At 38.2% G+C, this 22541-nt stretch overlaps 5 protein-coding genes across 7 annotated transcripts; 4 read left to right on the forward strand and 1 right to left on the reverse strand.

Annotated features, from left to right (window-relative positions):
- Positions 1-1465: 1465 nt before the first annotated feature.
- LOC17876100 (NAD-dependent protein deacetylase SRT1) lies at positions 1466-5316 on the forward strand. Its single transcript, XM_023785777.1, has 14 exons — positions 1466-1624; positions 2270-2299; positions 2407-2499; positions 2745-2864; positions 2984-3084; positions 3216-3324; positions 3433-3512; positions 3635-3713; positions 3885-3938; positions 4056-4152; positions 4245-4327; positions 4402-4469; positions 4559-4661; positions 4744-5316. The coding sequence occupies exons 1-14, from the start codon at positions 1526-1528 to the stop codon at positions 5029-5031; spliced, it is 1404 nt and encodes a 467-aa protein (XP_023641545.1). The 5' UTR covers positions 1466-1525; the 3' UTR covers positions 5032-5316.
- Positions 5317-7524: 2208 nt separating this feature from the next.
- On the forward strand, positions 7525-9609 carry LOC17876341. Its single transcript, XM_006281962.1, has one exon. It carries the CDS (start codon positions 7525-7527, stop codon positions 9607-9609), a length of 2085 nt encoding a protein of 694 aa, XP_006282024.1.
- Positions 9610-9833: 224 nt separating this feature from the next.
- Positions 9834-12182, reverse strand: LOC17875645 (nicotinamide/nicotinic acid mononucleotide adenylyltransferase). 2 transcript variants are annotated; one of them, XM_023786697.1, is made up of 9 exons: positions 12095-12182; positions 11839-11915; positions 11380-11465; positions 11112-11195; positions 10934-11018; positions 10660-10739; positions 10467-10568; positions 10313-10371; positions 9834-10229 (listed from the first exon to the last, which is right to left on the reverse strand). In XM_023786697.1, the coding sequence occupies exons 1-9, from the start codon at positions 12142-12144 to the stop codon at positions 10133-10135; spliced, it is 720 nt and encodes a 239-aa protein (XP_023642465.1). In that variant the 5' UTR covers positions 12145-12182; the 3' UTR covers positions 9834-10132. The 2 variants fall into 2 exon arrangements, with proteins under 2 accessions (XP_023642465.1, XP_023642468.1); XM_023786700.1 differs by having other exon boundaries at positions 10134-10229; positions 10453-10568.
- Positions 12183-12367: 185 nt separating this feature from the next.
- On the forward strand, positions 12368-19213 carry LOC17876489 (titin homolog). Of its 2 annotated transcripts, XM_023783164.1 has the most exons (10): positions 12368-12655; positions 13253-14344; positions 14447-15834; positions 15949-16137; positions 16314-17601; positions 17710-18104; positions 18199-18357; positions 18435-18598; positions 18691-18782; positions 18869-19213. In XM_023783164.1, the coding sequence occupies exons 1-10, from the start codon at positions 12442-12444 to the stop codon at positions 18898-18900; spliced, it is 5013 nt and encodes a 1670-aa protein (XP_023638932.1). In that variant the 5' UTR covers positions 12368-12441; the 3' UTR covers positions 18901-19213. The 2 variants fall into 2 exon arrangements, with proteins under 2 accessions (XP_023638932.1, XP_023638928.1); XM_023783160.1 differs by having other exon boundaries at positions 13253-15834.
- Positions 19214-19733: 520 nt separating this feature from the next.
- On the forward strand, positions 19734-22026 carry LOC17875896 (probable L-type lectin-domain containing receptor kinase S.7). The gene has a single exon (XM_006280056.2). The coding sequence runs from the start codon at positions 19864-19866 to the stop codon at positions 21907-21909; it is 2046 nt and encodes a 681-aa protein (XP_006280118.1). The 5' UTR covers positions 19734-19863; the 3' UTR covers positions 21910-22026.
- Positions 22027-22541: the final 515 nt, after the last annotated feature.

Genomic DNA, 22541 nt, shown 5'->3' on the forward strand with positions numbered 1-22541 from the left:
ATCTTTATGAGATGTCGACTGAGATACTATTGAGTCTACTTCAACCTGGATGTATATATTGAAAATTTGAAATACCGAGTTATGCTTGCATAGTTTGGATTGACCGTCCAGTTATCAATATATTGTTTTTGCGTGAGACACGTATTGTTCGATGCGAGTAGCTAGTACCTGGCACATACATCTTTTAGTTAGCTAGTGTAACGATTGATGAGTATTGCGCATAACTTTTCCCATCATTAGTTGTTTCTGCATGATAGTGAAATGACAAATGTTCTACACGTCGAAGTTTTAATATAAATCTCTATATAATGATCGGTAATTAAGTTGGCTACATAATATGTAACGTGCACTTGAAAAAAAATGAAATAATAGAAGCACTCGAAGTCAATATGTTCACTGTTCACATCATTGCAGGCATAAATATGCAAAAAGAAAGAAAGAAAAAATAACTCCTTCCCATCAACACATTTATTTGTATCGTTACTAAATGTGTTGAAAAAACGCCCAAACACACATCTCACCAATAAATGGGTTTAGCTGGATCCGGATCAATGCATCATCCCCCATTCACCCTAGTTTTTGACTTTTTTACTATTAGGGATCTATGATCTTATATATAGTGATCATTCATAGCCAAAGTCAAATCCCAAACCGATCGACTTGTTCATATGAATCAAACTGGTTTTGTCCGGTGAGTTTCAATCGGGCTCGGTTGAAACTAGACTTTAATCTAGTGTAAACTGGTATCAGCAATCCAGCAATAACATATATCAGAACGTCAACAAAGATCAATCTAAATTTAAATCCAGAAGATAAATTTTACTTATCATATTTTATATTCATAGTATTTTTGGCATAACTAGTTAGATGAATGTTTTGTTACAATGAATCAATCATACCGGAACCGAGTCCAAGTTTTGTACTATATGATTTACGACTGTGAACTTGACACACATATTACCATTCAAAGTCTGAAACTAAAGAGATCGTATATCACAACTTCAGAATTTCCTGATTACATTTTTAGAAAAGTAAAAGATTATATATCTAATTTGTTTTTTTTAAGTGAAAATGTAAAAATAAAAATTGCAATGATAACATCAGCTAAATTTAGCTATGCTGTTTTAGGTAAATGTATTTTTTTTCCTTAGAGACAAAATATTTATTTTATAAATATAAATACCATAAAACAAATTTTAAATCCAAATAATATTTTTTTAACTCTTTAAAACAAAATTAATATCACAAAAAATTAGGGTTCAGAATAGTTTTAGTAATATTTTTAGTAAAAACTAACAAGTTTAAAATCTTAAGTGTTTTATATTTTTTGAAAAATATATCTCTGAAATTATCCAACAAATATTCATAGCTTTACGAAATAAAATAATTACAAAGAAAGAAAATATATTGAGATTCTTCAAAAATAGAAGAAGTCACTGCCCAAGTCTATAAGAAAGAGAGATCCCCTCTGCTTTTTATATATACATCGAGAAGGTGTTCTTGTCCGAAAGAGAAGACAAATCTAATGTCTTTAGGTTACGCAGAGAAATTGTCCTTCATTGAAGATGTTGGTCAAGTCGGCATGGCCGAGTTCTTCGACCCATCTCATGTTCTACAATGCAAGGTTCTTGTTGTTCTGGGGTTTCTACTTTTGTTCCTTCTCCCGTCTGGGTTTACTCGGATTTTTGTCTTCTCCACATTCTATTCCGTTGATTTTTGTCTCTGGATTGGTAGCTTAGGAGCTTAGATTCTTACAGCTGATCCTTCGTGTGTTCTGTGTTTGATTTTAGATCACATGTTCATATTACGCCTTTTAACGCTTTATCTTGTCCTTTTAGATGGTTATTAGAGAGTTCAACACTGTATAGTACTTAATAATTCGTATGATATATAGTTTCTAGGTTTTACCGTACTTGTTTTTGGACTTGCATTGTGTTGTGTTGATTGAAGAATGGAATTGGGTTATATCCAAGCATCTTAGGATGAGCTTAGGTCTCTTCACTTCTTGTTGGTCTCTTGCAAAAAACATAATCCGTAGACAATGTCAATTGTTTTTATTTACTGATTATGCAAAAAGCCTTTGTCTGGATTTGTGTTGAGAATTTGATTTGTTTGTTTATCATTGTTTTAATCTAACAAGACAAATGTTTGGCCAATGAGGTCTGATAAAGGATTTGGTTGCTAGAATCTTGACGCGTTTTTTTTTTTGGTTTGATTCACCATTGTGCTAACTCTGGTGTTTGTCTGATTTTGGTTTTGGGTAATGCAGATCGAAGAACTTGCTAAGATGATTCAAAAGGTCTGGTTCTGTGTCCTCTTTTCATATTCTTTTTGATGCTTCTGCATCTTTCGTTTTGTTTCTTGTTCTTATATAAGTATTTTCAAGAAGCTGGTTTATGTTTGCAGAGTAAGCATCTAGTAGTCTTCACAGGTGCTGGTATTTCTACTTCTTGTGGTATTCCTGATTTCCGAGGGCCTAAAGGAATTTGGACGTTACAGGTGTGAGCCAACGCCTTTTACTCCTCTTTTCTTTGACTATCTTACTCCGGCTAGTTTGATTTTGGATTCTGTCATTGATTGGCCTGTATATTCCATATAACTTTCTGATTTTCAATATGTGGTTTGCCATCATCATTGCTTGACTTGATAGCATTTTCCTTGGACAGTCTGATTATAGACCTATCTTTTTATAGAGCATCATCTCCTGCAAGTTAACATTTGTGAGCTGTGGTTATTTGTTTCAGCGCGAGGGCAAAGATTTACCCAAAGCATCTCTGCCATTTCATCGTGCAATGCCAAGCATGACTCATATGGCTTTGGTTGAATTAGAAAGAGCTGGCATTTTAAAATTTGTCATCAGTCAGGTAATCCTCTTTCTCCACAGAATTACTTTTTAATGATCGTTCTTGATCACTGAGAGAATCTTGTTTCAATGTTTACATCTCTAATTTTCACTAGTATTTGTTGCTCCATTATTTATCAGAATGTAGACGGCTTACATCTTCGATCTGGAATACCAAGAGAGAAACTTTCAGAACTGCATGGAGACTCTTTTATGGAGATGTGCCCATCATGTGGAGCAGAGTAAGGCAAAAATACATGTTTTTGCCTCTCGCTTACACAGTTACACTGTGATCCCTTTTGATAGAGCTGTCTTTAACTGTCCCTATGGTCATTGGCCCGTGAATTGTAACAGCTTTCTTGAACTTTTGAAGGTACCTGCGTGATTTCGAGGTGGAAACTATTGGATTGAAGGAGACATCAAGAAGATGCTCCACTGAAAAGTGTGGAGCCAAACTTAAAGATACGGTCTTAGACTGGGAGGTAAAAATTTCTTTGCTGTTCTAATACAAACGTGTTGCCCTTGAATTTAGCTTAAGAACTTTGAAATGGTTATCTGTATTCACTTATGCTGTCATGTTTACATGGCAGGATGCTTTACCTCCAAAAGAGATTGATCCTGCAGAGAAGCACTGCAAAATGGCTGATCTTGTACTTTGTTTGGGTACCAGGTAATCAATGACTCATAATAACTCTCATATTAGTTCTAGCATTTTTGATCATATAGCCAAGCAACTCCCTTCTTGGGAGCATCTTGCATTTTGATTTTTTCAAGGCTAACCTCTATATGCAGTTTGCAGATAACCCCTGCTTGCAATTTGCCTCTCAAGTGTCTCAGAGGTGGAGGGAAGATCGTCATAGTTAATCTTCAGGTATACATCTCTTTTACCATCGGTATGAGTTCTAAGGATTCTCTGGATGTTACACTCTCTTTGCCATAAGCCTTAATATTTTCTTTGGAGTGTGTATATCGAGAAGTTTTTTTTGTCTGGATTTTAAATGGGGAATTGTTTATTGTTGACTGATAATATTTGTCCTTGCAGAAAACCCCAAAGGACAAGAAAGCAAACGTAGTGATTCATGGTCTTGTTGATAAGGTAAGACTTACATTTTGTTGTTTCTATATTTAAGTGATGTTTAACAGATTCCCTTGCAGCACTACGACCGAACTGAGTCTTATAAAAACATTTCTCCTTCACTATTCTGATGTGCAGGTGGTTGCGGGGGTCATGGAATCACTTAACATGAAGATTCCTCCATATGTCAGGATTGATCTTTTCCAGATAATTCTAACTCAATCTTTAAGCGGAGGTAGCTTTCCCTGAATCTTTTGTGTTTTTTATCCTGAACTGTAATTGGATGTGTGATGTTTCCTACTCGCATGTTTTTCATTCCTGTTACAGATCAGAGGTATATTAATTGGACACTGCGCGTTGCAAGTGTTCATGGATTGGCTTCTCAGTTACCATTCATCAAATCTATCGAGGTAGTCTCTAGAAACTGCTAAACCAGTGCCAAAAGAATCAAAGTCCTTTCTGATCTTTTTAATTTGCAATCCAGGTTTCTTTCTCAGATAACCATAAGTACAAAGATGCGGTTCTTGATAAGCAGCCGTTTCTTATGAAAAGGTTAAAAACTAAACACCTTCTTAGAACTTAGAAGTCAGTTCTTGTCCTATTTCTTACTCTTATATATATATTTTCTCGTCCTTTTTCAGGAGAACAACACGAAATGAAGCTTTTGATATATTCTTCAGAGTTAACTACAGTGACGGTTGTGACTGTGTCTCCACTCAACTTAGCCTCCCATTTGAATTCAAGGTTTATTACGATCGAGAAAAGATCTTTGTTATCTTGACTAATGAGCATATTTCTCACAGCCTTTACAATAAAACCAATGTAGGCCTCAACAGAAGAGCATGGAGAGATTATTGACAAGGAGGCTGTGCTACAAAGCCTGAGAGACAAAGCGGTTGAAGAATCTGGTTGCGGGCAAAGCGGCGTGGTTGAGAGAAGAGCGGTTTCTGAACCGAGAAGTGAGGCTGTTGTGTATGCTACTGTCACTAGTCTCAGGACTTTCCATTGTGAACAGTCTCTGCTTGCTGCTAATGGAGACCTCAAATGGAAGCTGGAAGGTTCGGGAACGTCTCGTAAACGTTCAAGAACCGGCAAACGAAAGTCAAAGACATAGGAAAAAGAAACGAAAAAGCTTTTGGTGTATATAAAAGAAACACAACTAATCTAACCAGAATAGGGAATATTGAAGTTATCGGCGGCGTTTTGAGGAGGACTGAGTGAATTTTGTTTTTGGTCAACACTCGGTTCTCTTAAGACAAAAGTTAACCAGGAATTAAAGGAGATAACCTTGGTTCGGTTTGGTTCAATATCGGTTGAACTTTTGTAGAAGCTATTGTAGCTTCAACTTAATTACTCGTAATCGGTTTGCATTAGAATTTAGAAAATACTTACAGAATGATATCATGCAGCGATGCCAGATTTTTTTTGTGTGAAAATTACATAATTTGGAAGAACCTTTGAAAATTTTAGTTAATCAAAACTAAGATGTACGTACGTGCAACGATTTGATCTATAACTAAAATTGTGATACAAAAACATTTTGTCCACTACAGCCCTGGGCACGAAGCGAATATTCGGAAAATTTGTGATATTTGTTATTTGCTTCGCTTCGATCGAATAATTGATTTTGCTATTTGCTTCGATTCGTAAATTTTCGAGTATTCGGAACTTCGAATATTCGAATATCTTTCGTAATATTTGTGAATTACTTGTTTCGCTTCGCTTCGACCCATCTAATTTTTTTTTGAAACAAAAAACATATAGTACAAAAATATAAAGTGCAAAATATGAAATATTAGAGGTTTTATTTGACATATTTTCAAAATAAGAAGGAAATGTAACCACCGTCCATAGAATTCTTACATTTTATTTTTAATAATGATTTTTCTAGTAAAGTTTTATTTCCTTAAAAACAACATTTAGCAACAAAAAAAATCCAACGAGCCAAAATATAATAATTTGAATAATAGGCCTATCAGATATATACCCAAATCTATAAATACACATATTATATATATTATATAATAATTTATATTTATACATATATATAAATATATATAAACATACGAAGCGAAGCGGATATTCGGCACTAAAAAAACCAATATTTGTTATTTGCTTCGGTTTTTACGAATACTACATTTTCATATTTGCTTCGGTTCAACATCTTATAGATATTTGAATTTTTCGAATCGAATCGAAACGAATATCGAGGCGAAGCGAATCTAACGAATATTTTGCCCCAGGGCTAGTCCACTATAATGGTAAGAAATTTACGTATGGTGATTTGGCATATTGTCCATGATTAAGAAGTTTATTTGCTTTATTCCGTGATTAAAACTCATCCGATTCCGATTCATGAACTTCGCTTAGACTTTGTCCCGTGGTGCAGCCACCTAAACTATTGTTTAGAATCACAATTATAGACTATAGAATTTAGAGCTTATCGTGTTAATTAATACAGCCTTTAATATACTAGTTAGTAACTAAGTAATCCACATACGTTTCGAGCTCGCATACTAGAAGATACTCAAATAAAGGCTTTCGTCGTAAGCTAAGAGCACATATAACACCAACTAGTTCATTACATTTTGTTAGGAGTTGGATGTAAGTAAGAATCATATTTATGTTAACCAACCAAGTAGGAAGCTACTTTAAACTTTTGTTTCATGTTGCAGTTAACGTATTGTCTGTCCTACGTGAATCCAGGACCTGTTCCCGTTGTCAACGACTTTATGACAAATAATATAGAAATACCTTTAGATCCTTGACCACAAATAATACTAAAACATATATAGAAATCAATCTTAGATCGTATATAAGAGAGATAGATTTCGCTAGAATCGAGAAAACAATATAATTAACGACTTCCTACAACAAATAATATAGAAAGACCAACAATAAAATAAAATGTAATATCTTGATGAAACAATGTAATGACCGTGGCAAAAAAGAAATAACTAGAATATGTACAATCTTTACTAGTTGCTCAAATAAAATACAAGTAAAGGGACGACGACCTAATTATGAAGATTGTATAGAGATTTAAAATCAATAATGAACCGACATATTTTATGACAAAGAATATAAAGAAACCAAACTACCAAAATAAGAATATAAAACGACCAAGTATTACTTCGTAAGGAGCAAATATATGTATTTAAAATACTATATAATTAATTATACTGATTAATATATACGATTTTCAATTTATAAACTTATAGTTTTATCTAAATTTATTTATATGGATTGTATTATTTTTCTGGTTAACTCTTGTAGTAATAATATTATGTATTGTATACTATTTTTATAGTGCAAATTTGTCCTACGTAAAGTCATGGCACGTTCCCGTTCACAGATAGGATCCGAACGCTTGCTCAAACCGAGAGTGCATTTCATATAAAACTAAACTTTAGAAACAAGATCCGGAAAAGACGATCTCCTCTCTAGTGATTTTTTTTATTTATAATCATATACAAAATGAACTTTTCATCTTAAAGAACACAAAAAGACGAAAGCGTAGTTGTATTACGGCTGTGGCTAATATAAAAGCAAGGAGGAGAAGAGGAAAATCACGAAAATATCCAAATCCCCATTGTAGCATGCAGCCATGAGTTCCGTGGGTGTATTTCGTAAGGCGGAAATTGATGGCAAATCATTCTTGGTTCACACGTTAAGACAAGCAGACGAACCAACCTCTTCCCGTGAGGTACTAGCCATGGATTCTCATGGCGACGACCTCCCTCTTTTCTTATGCCCTACTGTACGTGTCGAGTTTCATATTCTCAATCTAAGGAAAGACGATGATGGTAATGAGTTTGATGAGCTTCATCCCTACACTTGTCTCCCTCACTTCCCCAGCAAAGGCGAGTCTCTCCATGATTGTGATGACGACTACCATATTATCAGCAGCTGTAAGCTCCCTGTTGTCCCTCTCTTTCCGTCGTCCGACGATAAAGAACCTGAATATTACAGATCCAAGTGTGGTGCATGCGGAAGTAAAAACATGCTTTGCGCAGACTATTACGTATGCCGCTACTGTTATCAAAAGTTCCACAAAGAATGTGTAGAGTCTCCACTTGAGATCATACACCCTTCCCACCCCTTTCATCCTCTTCGACTTTACAGCTGTCCTTTTACCAACAAGAAAGGCGGTTTCTTATGGTTTCCAACGTGCATTTGTTGTGAGGTATCTCTCTCCCAAATGTTTTATCATTGTACTGCATGCAACTTCAGTATGCATCCTATATGTGCGATGAAGCCTGTACCTTTTGTTGTTCACCACCCAAAAAGCCATCCCCACCCTCTCACCTTTTTCCCTACACAAGCTTCTACCGTTTGCCATATTTGTGCCTCGATTAAGGAGTTTGACCCAACCTACATCTGTATCCAGTGTGTCTTCGTCATCCATGAAGGTTGTATGGGTTTCCCACATGTCATAAGAATATCCCGTCACCACCACCGTATCTCTTTTACCTCATCTCTTCCACCTGGAATGTTGTTGTCTTGCGGAGTTTGTCGCCAACAAGTTGACAACAACTATGCTGCATACTCTTGCAATAAATGTGATGCTTATTTTGTTCATTCAAAATGTGCATTACATCCAATGGTGTGGGATGGAAAAGAACTGGAAGGAGTGCCCGAAGAAGATGACGAGATAGATGATGGCGAGCCGTTCCAGAGGATAGCTGAAGGAATTATACGCCATCCTTTTCATAAACACCATCTTAGACTTGAGATCTTCAGAGCTTATGACGAAAATATATATTGTGGAGGATGTTCGCTTCCTATCTACCAAGGTCAATTCTACTTATGCATGGAGTGCAACTTCATCCTCCATGAAAGCTGTGCAAATGCTCCACGCATGAAACGACATCCCTTATATCCAATGCCATTGACACTAAAGTTTACGAGAATGAAAGATCTATTTAACCCAGGTGGAATCATCCGGTGTACAGGATGTCAACGTTTCGTCTCTGGCTTCTACTATGATGCTCTTTCTTCAATAAAAGGATCCATCAAGCTAGACCTACGGTGTGCCTCCACTGTTGAACCTGTTCGATATCCTGGCCACAAACATGACTTATTCATGCCTTGGGACCAACATGAAGGGACACAATGTCAAGCATGCAAAGAAGAATGTGAGGATTCAAAATTTGTTTGCATGGAATGTGACTATACTATATGTTTCCGTTGCATTACCGTGCCGTATTGGGTAAGGTATAAACATGACAGTCATTGGCTCACACTCTGTGATGAAGAAGAGCCGAGTGATCAACCAGACTGGTGTGAGATTTGCGAGGGAAAAATAGAGGAAGGGACAAAGATATTCGAAGAAGGCAACTTAGAAGAAAAAACATTGATCTGGGATCGCAAGAAGCCAAAAAGCGAAAGGAGATTTTACAAATGCAGTAGTGACTGCTGCACCAATCTTCATGTGGAATGTTTAGTTGGGGTAGACGTTTACATGAAATCTGGTAAAATTGTAAAGGACGGCGTTGCTTTTCTCCCAGGCTTCCACCGTCAAAGTAGAAGCTTTCGGAAGAATATGGATGTACAAATTCGCCTCAACGGTTCACTCTCCCGACCAATTTGCGATCAATGCTACTGCCGTTGTCCATTCCCAATTTATTTTATAGGGCATGACAGAACTTTTTGTTCTTGGCGGTGTACTCAAAATGCTAGGTACTGGTGAGGCTGTAACGTCTATTTCTTGGCGCAGTTGTCTGGTGGAGTATTTTGATATTCTGGCTATGTGTTTGTGTGATGTAATATTATGCTGACCAGCCAGGACCAGAACCATCGATCTCAACACGTCGACAAAACTTATGGTGATTACTCTTTTAATATATGTGATGTGATGCTTATTTTGTTCATATAAAATGTGCATACATCCAAAGGTGTGGGTTGGAAAAGAACTCGAACGAATAGCAAAAGAAGTTTTATAATAATAGATGATGGGTGCGCCATTCAAGAGAATAGCTAATGGAAGTTATGGAACAATACTCTCTCCTTTTCATAGTTACCATATGAAAGTTTAAATCGTCAGAACTCTGACATAAATAAGTAATGTATAGGGTATGCCCTTCAATGGGAGGGAGTTTTGCTGTCATCATAGTGTGCTTCTTCCAAAGCCGGTGATTCTGAACTGATTACTATTTGATGGGTTGTGTAGTAATATTTGATCTGATGAAGTATTATACTCCTCTCAGCTTTTGTCATGTGAGCTCCGTGTAAAGTTGATGTTGTCTGAGATAATCTATAACTCCGTCTTCAGTCAAGTATTTAACCGATAACCCTTGCGAAATGCATTGCCTGAAAGAAGCAGAGGAATGAGCAAGGGAAATCATTTTTGTGTGTAGATGAAATGTTCTTGAGAAGGATAAATCTCACACAACCTTAATCTACTCGAACTGATCTGGTTAGGAACAAAATTGTCAACGATTTTGATGTTAGCCTGCAAAAGAAACCGAGGTGGCACCATTAACTAAAACCCGAGTACAAGCACAGACTGAAACAGCGGAATCAGAAAACAAACCTGGTAATACTTACACGATTTTCGTTTAAGGTTTTGTCACCAGAGATCATATGTTCAATATCTTGTCCTTCTCTTCGGATGCACACAATGCCATATTCTTTACAAATAGTTCTTACCTTCAATACCCAATATTGAAAAAGGAGCATAACTGTGGGTAGAAACGGTAAAACAAATCTCTGTTTAGATAATAATGCTGCCTTGGTTTACCTGTTCAGGGATCCAAACACCGGGAGTGCAGAAAGATTGCAGTAAATCCGAGCCACATAGCAGCATGACTTTGAGAGATTCTAGCATTAGAAACGACATACTGTAAATTTGACTATTTGAGTTTGTCATTTGTGTAGTAGCTAAAATTTATGATGAAACAAACATAGCAACCACACTAAGATGATCCAGCAATCACACAAAAATGTAAATGACATCAACTACGGGTAGAAAGATGCAAAAGGCCATAAAGGACAGTTTTTGGCAGTTATCTTACCCTCAGGTACAAGTCGATTGTTTGTAAGGGAAGTCTTGACCCTTAATAAAACCGTCAAAGTTCGTTGGTAGCTGCTTTGAGATGCCTGTAGAAACAGCTTCCACAGTTTTGTAAACAAAACTTCGTTCCTCTAAAGAGAAGTTGTATATTAAAAGCTTTTCGAGGAATGAGAAAGTACCTCCCAGGAATCAACCATTACAAAGTCAGAGCTTTGACAGGCTAGATTACACATCTCTAAACGATGTTCTGCAGATAAAAGGCCCTACCCATAATCTGATGATTTAATTATTTCAAAATGAAACTAAAAAGAATAACTATGGAAGCTAAGAAGAAAAAGAAGCTCTTAGTTTCATCACACACCTAACATGCCCATTAGCATTGGCTTAGAAAAACAAAATCATTTATTAAAAGAAACTGAGATGCTCAAGATGCAAAAACTATGATACCTTCTTCTTGTACGCATCATTTACAGGAGACATATAGCCTCCAAGAACATGAAATCCATCTGAGTGTAATGCATTTCTCGTAAGCTCTAAAGATGGAAAAAAAAAAAAAACTTATAGTTTGTTGAAAAAACATAAGGCAAACGGTCGCAACATCAATGATGGAAACTTTTGTTTAACATGATGAATATCAAGAAACCTCTAGATTCTTCTGTTCTTTCTTGTCATATGCTAGTTTTATAAGCCAAAACATACAAAGCTAACAAAATCCGATACTTTCGGATCGTTTCACTGAGCTAGTAAACAACAACGGCATACTATGTATAAGCTACTTTAAACTAAAAACAGTGCTAGATCATAATGCCTAAAAAAATGTGAGAACTTTTGCATTGATCGAATCTGAAAGGCAATTAGCAAACATAGGAACATTGGATTCAAAAACAGATCAAGTATAAAACTCACCAAACATGCGTAAATGCATGTAAGTAGGAGGATTGAAACTCCCAGTTGCCACAAGCACTACATAAGTTGTTTTGTCCCTGATTCAGACAAGCAATATTTACAAAGTAAACACCCAGAAAAAATTTACAATGAACCCTGGTGAGAATCTCATCATCATAGGTAACTAAGCAGATCAAATTCACAAAACCTGAATTTTCATTGAGAGAAAACTCGAGACAAAGTTCAAATTCGAGAAAAAGGCTCGAAATTTACTTACTCAGAGTTAGATCCATAAGATAATTTCTCGAGTGGTAAGGGGACATCCATTGAGCTTTGATGTTCTAATCTCAGTCTCTAACGATCACTCCGGCAACAAAATAAAAGACGATGACGGCGAAAGAATAAATGATTGTTTGAAACGACATCGTATAAAAGGGATGTTGTTAAAACGTTGTCGTTTTAAAGGTAACGAGAGGTTAAAAAAGCATCATTCTATTTTTTATTTTCGGTGAAAACGAAAGCGAAAAGGAAAATGAAATCTTTATCCCCAAAATTTTGAAATTCAAATCCGCGCTAATAGTCACTCTCTCTCGCTCTCTCTCTCTCTAGAGCAGGTCGTCGGAGATGTATTCCGTCGGGGAGAATCCGAAGGGGAAGGCGGCGAATGTGAAGATTGAGAATCTTTTCGTTCAGATCTTTGAGAGGAAGAGGCGAATCGTCGACCAGGTTAAGCAACAAGTAGATCTCTATGACCACCATTTAGCCTCCAAATGCCTACTCGCCGGGGTATCTCCGCCGTCGTGGCTTTGGTCTCCGTCTCTACCTTCCCAAACTTCCGGTAGTTGCTCATTCTGATTTTAGTGTTCAATTTCTTTTTCATTCTCGTAAAACGTTGTCCGTGATGGTAAAATGTGGATTTGTTATGGCTGATTGGAGCAAATTAGTAGCATTATTTGGGATTACGGATCCTTATTCTTAAGTTTTCTTCATTTCCTCAGCGCATTTTCACTGGGTATTGTTGCTGTGAAGTTTTTTTGATACTTCAACATAATTTGATGTTGAAATACGCTGATGAGGCGGATTGAAAGATTGGAATTGGTATTAGGGTTCATACGCACACTTTGATGTTAAAAATTCCTGTGAATAGGTTTTAGGAGTTCGTGCTGTTCCTATTTAAGTAAACAAGTGTTTGTGCTCAGTCTTCATCAAAGTGTAGAGCTATTTCACCTTTTCAGAACCTTTTTGCAGATTTTTTTTTTTTTTTTTTCTCATTTCTTACATGGGGATAAGTAATGGCTAGCTACTTGAAACTTGAAACCATCGACTTAAGATTAGTATTATTAACTTACATCCCTTGTATATCTGTTTCAGTTAGATTAAATAGAAGAGTTTCTGGTCGTGATTCTTACTTTGATATCTTTTTCGGTGTATACAGAGTTGAATAAGGAGGAGATTATATCAGAACTTCTATTTCCTCCATCAAGACCTTCCATCATTTGTCCTAGCAGCCGTCCCTTTTCATACCAGCGGCCTGTCAGTTTTCTAGCTGACAATGTAGTAAGACAAGACCTGACGTCTGTGGTAAATAACCCGATAGAAGAGCAGTTGCTGGAAGAGGAACCACAACACGACCTCTCACACAACTTAGTCAGACACGTTTCAAATCATTATCATGAGAAGGATGCTAATATTGCATCTCCAAGTGATGTCCATGAGAAAGAGAGATTGCCAGAAAGTGTCTCAATTGATTGCAGAGAGAATCAAAGTTGTTCATCTCCCAAACACTCCCAGAATCAGAGAGTTGAAACTAATCTTGATGCTACATCTCCTGGATGTAGCCAAGGGGAAAAGGTTCCCAGAAGTGTCTCAATTACTGGTTGTGAGCAGAAACCATCACCTCCCGGTTATTGTCAAGAAGAAACTGATCCAGACACTTGGCTTGACCCTGGATTATCACTTGCTAAGATGCAGAGATCAAGGTCACGTCAAAAAGATTTGGAGTTTCGTAGTAGTGCCAAAGCGTTGAAAAGCCGTTCAAACAGTAGAAATGATCTCAAACCTTCTCCGGATGGAAATCTAGGCTTTGGGATTGCTTCTTTAAGGTCTGACAGTGTTAGTGAGATAAAGTTATTTAAGCATGCTCAGAATGATGATGAGTGTCAAGACGAAGTAGAGAACAGTAATTCTCAAGATAAACAAGGGGATCAGTGTGTTCAAACTAGTTTATCTACAGAATCTTTTACTTTGCATCAGAAGTTGGATTCGGTGAAAAAATCTTCGAGTGGGGAGGCTTATGCTTCTATTGTACCAGAATCTGTACCCGAGTCTGGTCATGTGAACGACATTGACATATTACAGTCCATTGAGATAACTAATGAAGTATCTGAAGAAGTAGATGAACAAGTGGATGATCCAAAAACCAAAAGTTGCAATGAAACAGCTTATCTTGATGGAAGTACAAGATCTAAAAGCTCAAGTCAAGATATCCCCAAGGAGAATCATCAAAAATCAAGCAACTCCTTTTCTGGTAACTTTCAGTCAAGAAATTCAAATCCCTATCACCGGGCCGGTCATGAAGTAGAATTACCTCAAGCAATACCTATGACTAATGAAATCTCTATAATGACAGATGCTGGAGCGAGTATCTTTCAGTCTGAAATAATTGCAAGATCCAGAAGTGATGCTCGAGAAGATAGATCCAAGACCGAGCATTCAGGCTCTGTTGAATCTTCTGCAGTTGATGTGGAGCCAAGAGATTCAATTTCAGTACTGCAAGGTAGCCATGTAAAAGATTCACTGAATCCCTCTACTGTTGATGCGGAAGTTTTAGTAGTTGAAACAATTACTAGCAACAATCAATCAGAAGAAAAGGGTAAATGTGTTGAGACTGACAGATCTTCAACGGCTGAATGGGTAAGCCAAACTGGCATCTCCTCAGATGAGACCTTGTGTGCGGGTGCAATCCAAGATTCTATATCCAAGACCGAGCTTTTGGGCTTTGTTGAGTCCTCTTCAGCTGAACTGCAGCCAATGGACTCAGTAATGCAATCAGACGATGAAAGTTTATTTTTGAAGCCCATTGAGGTTACTGGTGAAGCTTTAGTACTGGAGGAAGATAACATTGGTGTATCGATTGACATTAGCAGTATTTCAAATTCTAGAAGTTTAAACCAAACGGATATCACGGTAGGTGAGCCATTGGTGGTTGAACCTATACTTCAGGAAAGCAGTACACCAGAAAACTTGATTGACCATTCTAAAAGATGTGATATTAGCTGTGGGTCCAAGGAAGTGCAGCCACTGGGTTCATTGACCATTGCTGGGAATAGCCAATGCCATGAAGGAAATAGTAGGCCAAGAAGCTCAGCCATAGACGAGGAATCAGCAAATGAATACAAGGCTCTTTCTGTTGGCTCTTATCATAAATCTGCTGACAACCAGCTTGAAATTAGAGAAGGAAATTCATCGCTGAGAACCCCTGATCGCCCTGTTTTTGTGAGACCTGAATCAACCCATTTTGATGATAATGAAGAACACAACTTCGATGAGGTTCGAGGGAATAGTCGAGAAAAATCAACAATGGAGAAGATCCCCACTCCAGCACCCGCTGCAAAGGTGTCTGATGTCCCATCTCTCACTGATTCTGGAGTATATCTCTCGGCTGACGATGAAATGGATGACATTGAGGAGCGGCCAAGAATAGAAATGGTGCTAGAAATGGAATCGCATGCAAGCCACCCTGGCTTAAAAGTGGGAGAGAATGAACCTACAGAGTTAAGCACTGGCTATAAAGATGCATTGAGAAAGAGAGCTCAACATGAAACATCCTATGAAAAAGGTGTTCCTCCAATTAACAGAGAAGTAAAATGTACAGAAACAGATGAATCTCATGATCTGGAGAGCTCGTACCAGGAATTTTTCTGCTCTAGTTCCTCCACTGGGGGCCCCATGAGGCAGAATAAGCGGAGAAGAACCCTAGAAAAACCAACTAGTAGAGTGCTTTCGTCAAGCCCAGGGGTAAAAATTCTTTACCTATGTCTTGGACAGCTCAATATATGAGAATCTTGGACTGCTCCTTCCTTCCAAATGTAATTAAGATGCTTTTTGAATCATGGGCTTTTATATTTGCAGGGAGACATTCTCGAGTCAGATACTGTTAGGGAAACAGTACATCATCGAGAGGAAGTTGCATGTCACAACCTCAATAACTTTGACGTTGAGTTACAGAAGATGATTGGATCTGCATCATCAGATCACTATGGTGTTGAGTTACAAAAGATGATTGGATCTGCATCTTCAGCTGAGTTACGATTTGAAGAGGTATGTGCACTATTTCTCTGTCTTCTTAAGTTTAATGTCTTTTAAATAGTAATCTCTTTCCCTTAAAAACAAGTAATGTCCTATAATGATTTCTAAATACTTCCAAAATAATTTGTCATAATAATTTCTCTTGTTCTGTATGATGTACAATTAACCAGAAAAATGGATGTTTACAGAGTTACTTATTCAAGGAAGCTGGATTGATGACTCCTGCCTCGCTTTCCTTCAGACCAGAACAGCTAAGTGTACAGAGGAGTCAAATTGCTCCAGATCAGGGAGTTAGATCAGAAAATATTAACTTTTTGCCATTTGCTGGAGAAACCTCACATGGATTAGCTAGTTGCATTGTTCGCGATTCAAAAGGTTCCCCTTGTTTACCACCCTTGGGTTTGATAAGCTCAGACGATGGAAGCCCCCCTGTTTTGGAGGGATTTTTAATCCAAACGGATGATGAAAATCAAAGCGGCTCCAAAAACCAGCTAAATCATGAAACTTTCCAACTTCCAAGAACTACAGCACAAAATGCAGCCATGATAGAGCAGATTTGCAAGTCTGCTTGCAGGACCACTCCGTCATTACATCTGGCTAAAACATTTAAGTTTGATGGAAAACTAGACTTGGATCAGTCCGTTTCAACTGAGCTGCTTGATGGCATGTTTTTCAGTCAGAATCTCGAGGGTAGCTCTGTCTTTGATAACTTAGGGATTAACCATGATTATACAGGAAGATCGTACAATGACTCTTTGCCTCTGTCTGGTGCTGAGGCTAGGAATCCTTGCACGTCACCAACTGAGAAGTTGTGGTATAGAAGTTTGCAAAAGTCTTCCGGTTCAGAGAAACGAAGCAGTCAGACACCAGACCTACCTTGCATTAGCGAAGAGAATGAGAACGTAGAAGAGGAAGCTGATAACTTATGTACAAACACTCCAAAATCTATTGGGTCAGAGAAGCAAAGAAGTTCAGTTCTGGAACTTCCTTGCATAGCTGAAGAGAATGAAAACATAGATGAGATATCGGAAGCTGTCAATGAGGCATCTGGTTCTGAAAAGGAGAATGTCTCTCCCGAAAGGAAATCTCTTGGTGATGTTAATGAAGACCCTATGAAGTTTCTTCCATCTGTTTCTGAAGCCAAGAATCCTGTTGATCGACAGAGTCTAGACTCTGTCAATACTGCATTCAGCTTTTCCGCTAAGTGCAACAGTGTCAAAAGTAAAGTGGGAAAGCAGAGTAACCGAAGATTCACGGGTAAAGGTAAAGAGAACCAAGGTGGAGCAGGTGCTAGAAGAAATGTTAAACCGCCTAGTAGCAGGTTTAGTAAGCCTAAGTTGTCTTGCAACTCGAGTTTGGCAACTGTAGGTCCGCGATTACCAGAAAAAGAACCTAGGCACAACAACATTGTCTCCAACATCACTTCATTTGTTCCACTTGTGCAGCAGCAAAAACCAGCACCTGCACTAATTACAGGTAATTGATTTCTCTTTCCACTATGAAGCTTTTGAATTTTCCAATAAATTGGAGGTCTCATTTTACCTTCTTGTTCACCTGTCATGACCCTATCTACATTTCGCCCAGGCAAGAGGGATGTCAAAGTAAAGGCTCTGGAGGCTGCTGAGGCTTCAAAACGAATTGCTGAACAAAAAGAGAATGATCGTAAGCTGAAGAAGGAAGCTATGAAGCTTGAAAGGGCAAGACAGGAACAGGAAAATATGAGAAAGCAGGAGATAGAGAAGAAAAAGAAAGAAGAAGATCGAAAGAAAAAGGAGGCGGAAATGGCTTGGAAGCAGGAGATGGAAAAGAAAAAGAAGGAAGAAGAGCGGAAGAGAAAGGAGTTTGAGATGGCTGATAGGAAAAGGCAGAGGGAAGAAGAAGACAAAAAGTTGAAGGAAGCTAAAAGACAACGCATTGCAGACATTCAGAGACAACAAAGAGAGGCTGAAGCTGAAAAAGAATTGAAAAGACAAGCTATGGTAAAGACCCCTCCTCTTGTTCTGTTCTTCAAAGTTTTGTTTAACTATTGTGATGTTAGAGATTTTGCTAAATTTAAAATAACGACATTTTTAGGATGCGAGGATAAAAGCACAGAAGGAACTCAAAGAAGACCAAAATAATGCCGAGAAAACCCGAGGACAAGCGAATACTAGGATCCCTGAAGTGAGATCAAAGAGCAATTCCAGTGACGATACCATTGCTTCTAGAAGCTCTAGGGATAATGATTTCAAGGTACAAGTCTCTCATCTTTTGTAGACACTTATAGTTATGAAACCAATCGTTATAAATAACAATTGTTGTGCTTATAGGGGATAAGCAATCCAGGGAAAATGTCTGAAGAACCGAACATGGGAATTGAAGAAATGGAAGAGTCGTATGACATTTCTCCATACAAATGCTCAGATGACGAAGATGAAGAGGAAGACGACAATGAAGACATGTCAAACAAAAAATTTGTTCCTACTTGGGCCAGGTTTTGTTTCTGAATTGCTCTCTCATTCCTTAATGTTCATCTCTCATTAGTCATTTACCATTTGTTTACCCCAGCGCTTCTTATTTATACAGCAAGAGCAGTGTCCTGCTTGCAGTCCTTTCCAAACAAAACCTTGATCCCAAAATTACTTTCCCTGCAACAAGAAAATGCGATATAAGCAAAGGTAAGATCCCTCGATCACACTTAATAAAATTAAAGCTTAATAGTTTTCGCCATACTTATGGATAAGTTTTGTTTTGAATGTCCCAGTTCTTTTGCCGCGAAGGTTCCAATCGAGATAGCATAAGTTCCAAAGGTCAGTCTCCCAGTGACATGAAAACTTAAAACCACAAACAAAGTAAGAACCTCTGTGTTTCAAAACGTTGCTTATCTTTTGCTGAAAATGAGGAACATTAAACCTTAGTAGCTTGAAGCTTAAATTAGTTTTGTGAATTCTTAACTCTTCACTTATTGTGTAACAAAGTTATCAAAACTGTTCTTATGTAACAGTGAATGGGTAATGTAATAATTAACTAGTCATCCCTATTGACGCTCATGTTCATACATAACGGCTACTTCTATATTATAAGGTTCTGTTGGTTTTCTTAGTGGAAAGAGGAGCCAGGAGGTGCTGAAAGCAAAGAGATTTGTTCTTTTTCAATATAACCACTACTTCCCTTTTTTCAATGTTGATTTCGTTAAAATAACTTTTTTGGAGCACGATCGCCTAACTATTACCGTCCAAGATTTAGAGCTTAATTATATTCAATTACTGTCCAATTTAGAGCTTATTATATAAAGAGTAGTAACAATTAGCACTCACTCATTCACAGTTGCCAATAAAAATGTGATGGATAGAGTTTATACATAACAGTGTTATGTATTGTGAGCTTACAAAACAGTAAACACAGTCAACACTACTCTTTGAGTCAAATTGAGTTTATTGTAACAGACAGATAAAATAATAAATGAAGTAAAAGAGATGATCAATCATATACACTAGAGTATTTATATTCTATTGTTGTTCACGTGGTGGCGCTATGCCATTTAAAACGGTCAGTTTAGAATTCTGCGTCCATGTTAACCCCACCCGACCCGCTCCTGAACACTTTTGTTCCCACTCTTAAAACGACACCGTATCCATCACCAGTCTTTGATAACCGTTGCCACACACAAATTACAAATATACCCTCACCTTCTTCATCATAATAATCCAATTCGAATCCATTTTCCCACCACAGTCATCTTTTCTCTCTCTCTCTCTAATGTCTCTTTCAAGAAAGCTTCTTGTTGTGGTCTTCTTCACATGGATAACAGCACTATCCATGTCGAAACAAGTCTTCGTTTCATCCGACAACGTGAACTTCGCATTCAAATCCTTCACGATTCGTAACCTCACTTTTCTCGGCGATTCGCATCTCCGAAACGGCGTCGTCGGACTCACGAGAGAGCTAGGTGTTCCCGATACGAGCTCCGGTACTGTGATATACAACACTCCGATCCGTTTCTACGATCCGGAATCGAACACCACGGCGTCTTTCTCTACTCACTTCTCCTTCTCTGTTCAGAACTTAAACCCAGATCCAGCCTCCGCCGGCGACGGGCTCGCTTTCTTCCTCTCTCATGACAACGATACTTCGGGCAGTCCCGGTAGTTACTTGGGTCTCGTTAATTCGTCTCAGCCGATGAAGAATCGATTCGTCGCTATCGAATTCGATACGAAACTGGATCCTCATTTCAACGATCCGAGCGGTAATCACGTTGGTTTAGATGTTGATAGTTTGAACTCAATCGCGACCTCGGATCCTTTGATTTCGTCTCAGATTGATCTAAAATCCGGCAAATCGATCACTTCTTGGATCGATTACAAGAACGATTTGCGTTTGTTGAACGTGTTCTTGAGCTATACTGATCCAGTTGCCACAACGAAGAAGCCGGAGAAGCCTCTTTTATCAGTAAAGGTTGATCTCTCTCCGTTCTTGAACGGTGAGATGTATGTTGGATTCTCTGGCTCAACAGAAGGAAGCACAGAGATTCATCTCATTGAGAATTGGAGTTTCAAGACTTCTGGGTTTCTTCCGGTTAGATCGAAATCTAATCATCTTCACAACGTTTCAGATAGTTCTGTGGTGAATGATCCTGTGGCTATACCGAGTAAGAAGCGGAGAAAAAGACACAATCTTGCTATTGGGCTTGGTATTTCTTGTCCTATCTTAATCTGTTTTGCTCTCTTGGTGTTTGGGTACTTCACTTTGAAGAAATGGAAGAGTGTGAAAGCAGAGAAGGAGCTTAAGACTGAGCTAATCACAGGTCTGAGAGAGTTTAGTTACAGAGAGCTTTACACAGCTACAAAAGGGTTTCATTCGAGTAGAGTCATAGGGAGAGGAGCGTTTGGGAATGTCTACAGAGCAATGTTTGTTTCATCTGGGACGATCTCTGCTGTGAAACGATCGAGACATAACTCAACCGAAGGCAAAACCGAGTTTTTGGCAGAGTTATCCATCATTGCTTGCTTGCGACACAAGAATCTTGTACAGTTGCAGGGTTGGTGTAATGAGAAAGGTGAATTGCTTCTCGTCTATGAGTTTATGCCTAATGGGAGTCTTGATAAGATTCTGTATCAGGAAACAGATACAGGAGCTGTGGTTCTTGACTGGTCGCATAGGCTGAACATAGCTATTGGTTTGGCTTCAGCTTTATCTTACCTTCACCATGAGTGTGAGCAGCAGGTGGTCCATAGAGACATTAAGACAAGCAACATAATGCTTGACATAAACTTCAACGCAAGGCTTGGAGATTTCGGTCTGGCCAGACTCACGGAGCATAATAAGAGCCCTGTCTCAACTTTGACCGCTGGCACAATGGGTTATCTGGCACCAGAGTATCTCCAGTACGGCGCTGTAACTGAGAAAACAGATACTTTTAGCTACGGAGTGGTGATTCTAGAGGTAGCTTGTGGGAGAAGGCCAATAGATAAAGAACCAGAGAGTCAAAAGACAGTGAATCTAGTGGATTGGGTATGGAGATTACACAGTGAAGGAAGAGTTGTTGAAGCTGTAGATGAGAGGTTGAAAGGTGAGTTTGATGAAGAAATGATGAAGAAACTGTTGATTGTGGGTCTTAAATGTGCTCACCCAAATAGTAATGAGAGACCATCGATGAGACGTGTTCTTCAGATACTTAACAACGAGGTTGAGCCAAGTCCTCTTCCGAAGATGAAACCTACACTGTCTTTCTCTTGTGGGTTTAGTCTTGATGACATTGTTTCAGAAGATGAAGAAGGAGACAGTATCGTGTACGTCGTATCTTAGTATATCTTTTGGCATTCTTTCATTTTGATAGATATATATAATTTTTTCATTTGATTTTGTATAACACTATCCTTTGGTTCAATGATTATATATTGAACGAGTAGGTTTCTGTTTTCATATAAACCCATCTAAGAATCTAGAATAAATTGGATTTGTTTCACAGAGCAATAAGAAAAAGCAAAAAAAAAACTCAGTTTCAAGATCATTAAAGAGTGATCAAGTTACGTACCTTACTTGATAGTGAAGAAACCTTGTTGAAGCAATCAGAGTATAGCATACGCTCAGGACACGGTCACATTCACATAACAAGGCGCAATGCGCAATGATGGTGGCAGAAGGAAAGAGAGCACACTCCCGACAAGGGCAAAACTATGTATTTTTGCTAATCCCGGGTTGTGCTCTCTTTCTTCTGTCAACATTTCTCCATCTTCTTCTCCGAGAGAAAGAAGAAGAAGAAGAAGAAGAAGAAAAGAGTTGTGTGACGTGCGGCGTAAGTAAGCAGTGACGGTGGTGGATCCGTGACTTGTCATTTATAGCGAAGGGTATGAATGAGTTTACAGGTTACAACCGGTGATAAGAGGTGGAGACTGGTTAGTGTGAGTGACTGAACAATTGAAGCTGAGAATGGTCCC

This window comes from Capsella rubella, unplaced genomic scaffold, assembly GCF_000375325.1.
Source record: "Capsella rubella cultivar Monte Gargano unplaced genomic scaffold, Caprub1_0 scaffold_8, whole genome shotgun sequence".
Classification (NCBI taxonomy): Eukaryota; Viridiplantae; Streptophyta; class Magnoliopsida; order Brassicales; family Brassicaceae; genus Capsella; species Capsella rubella.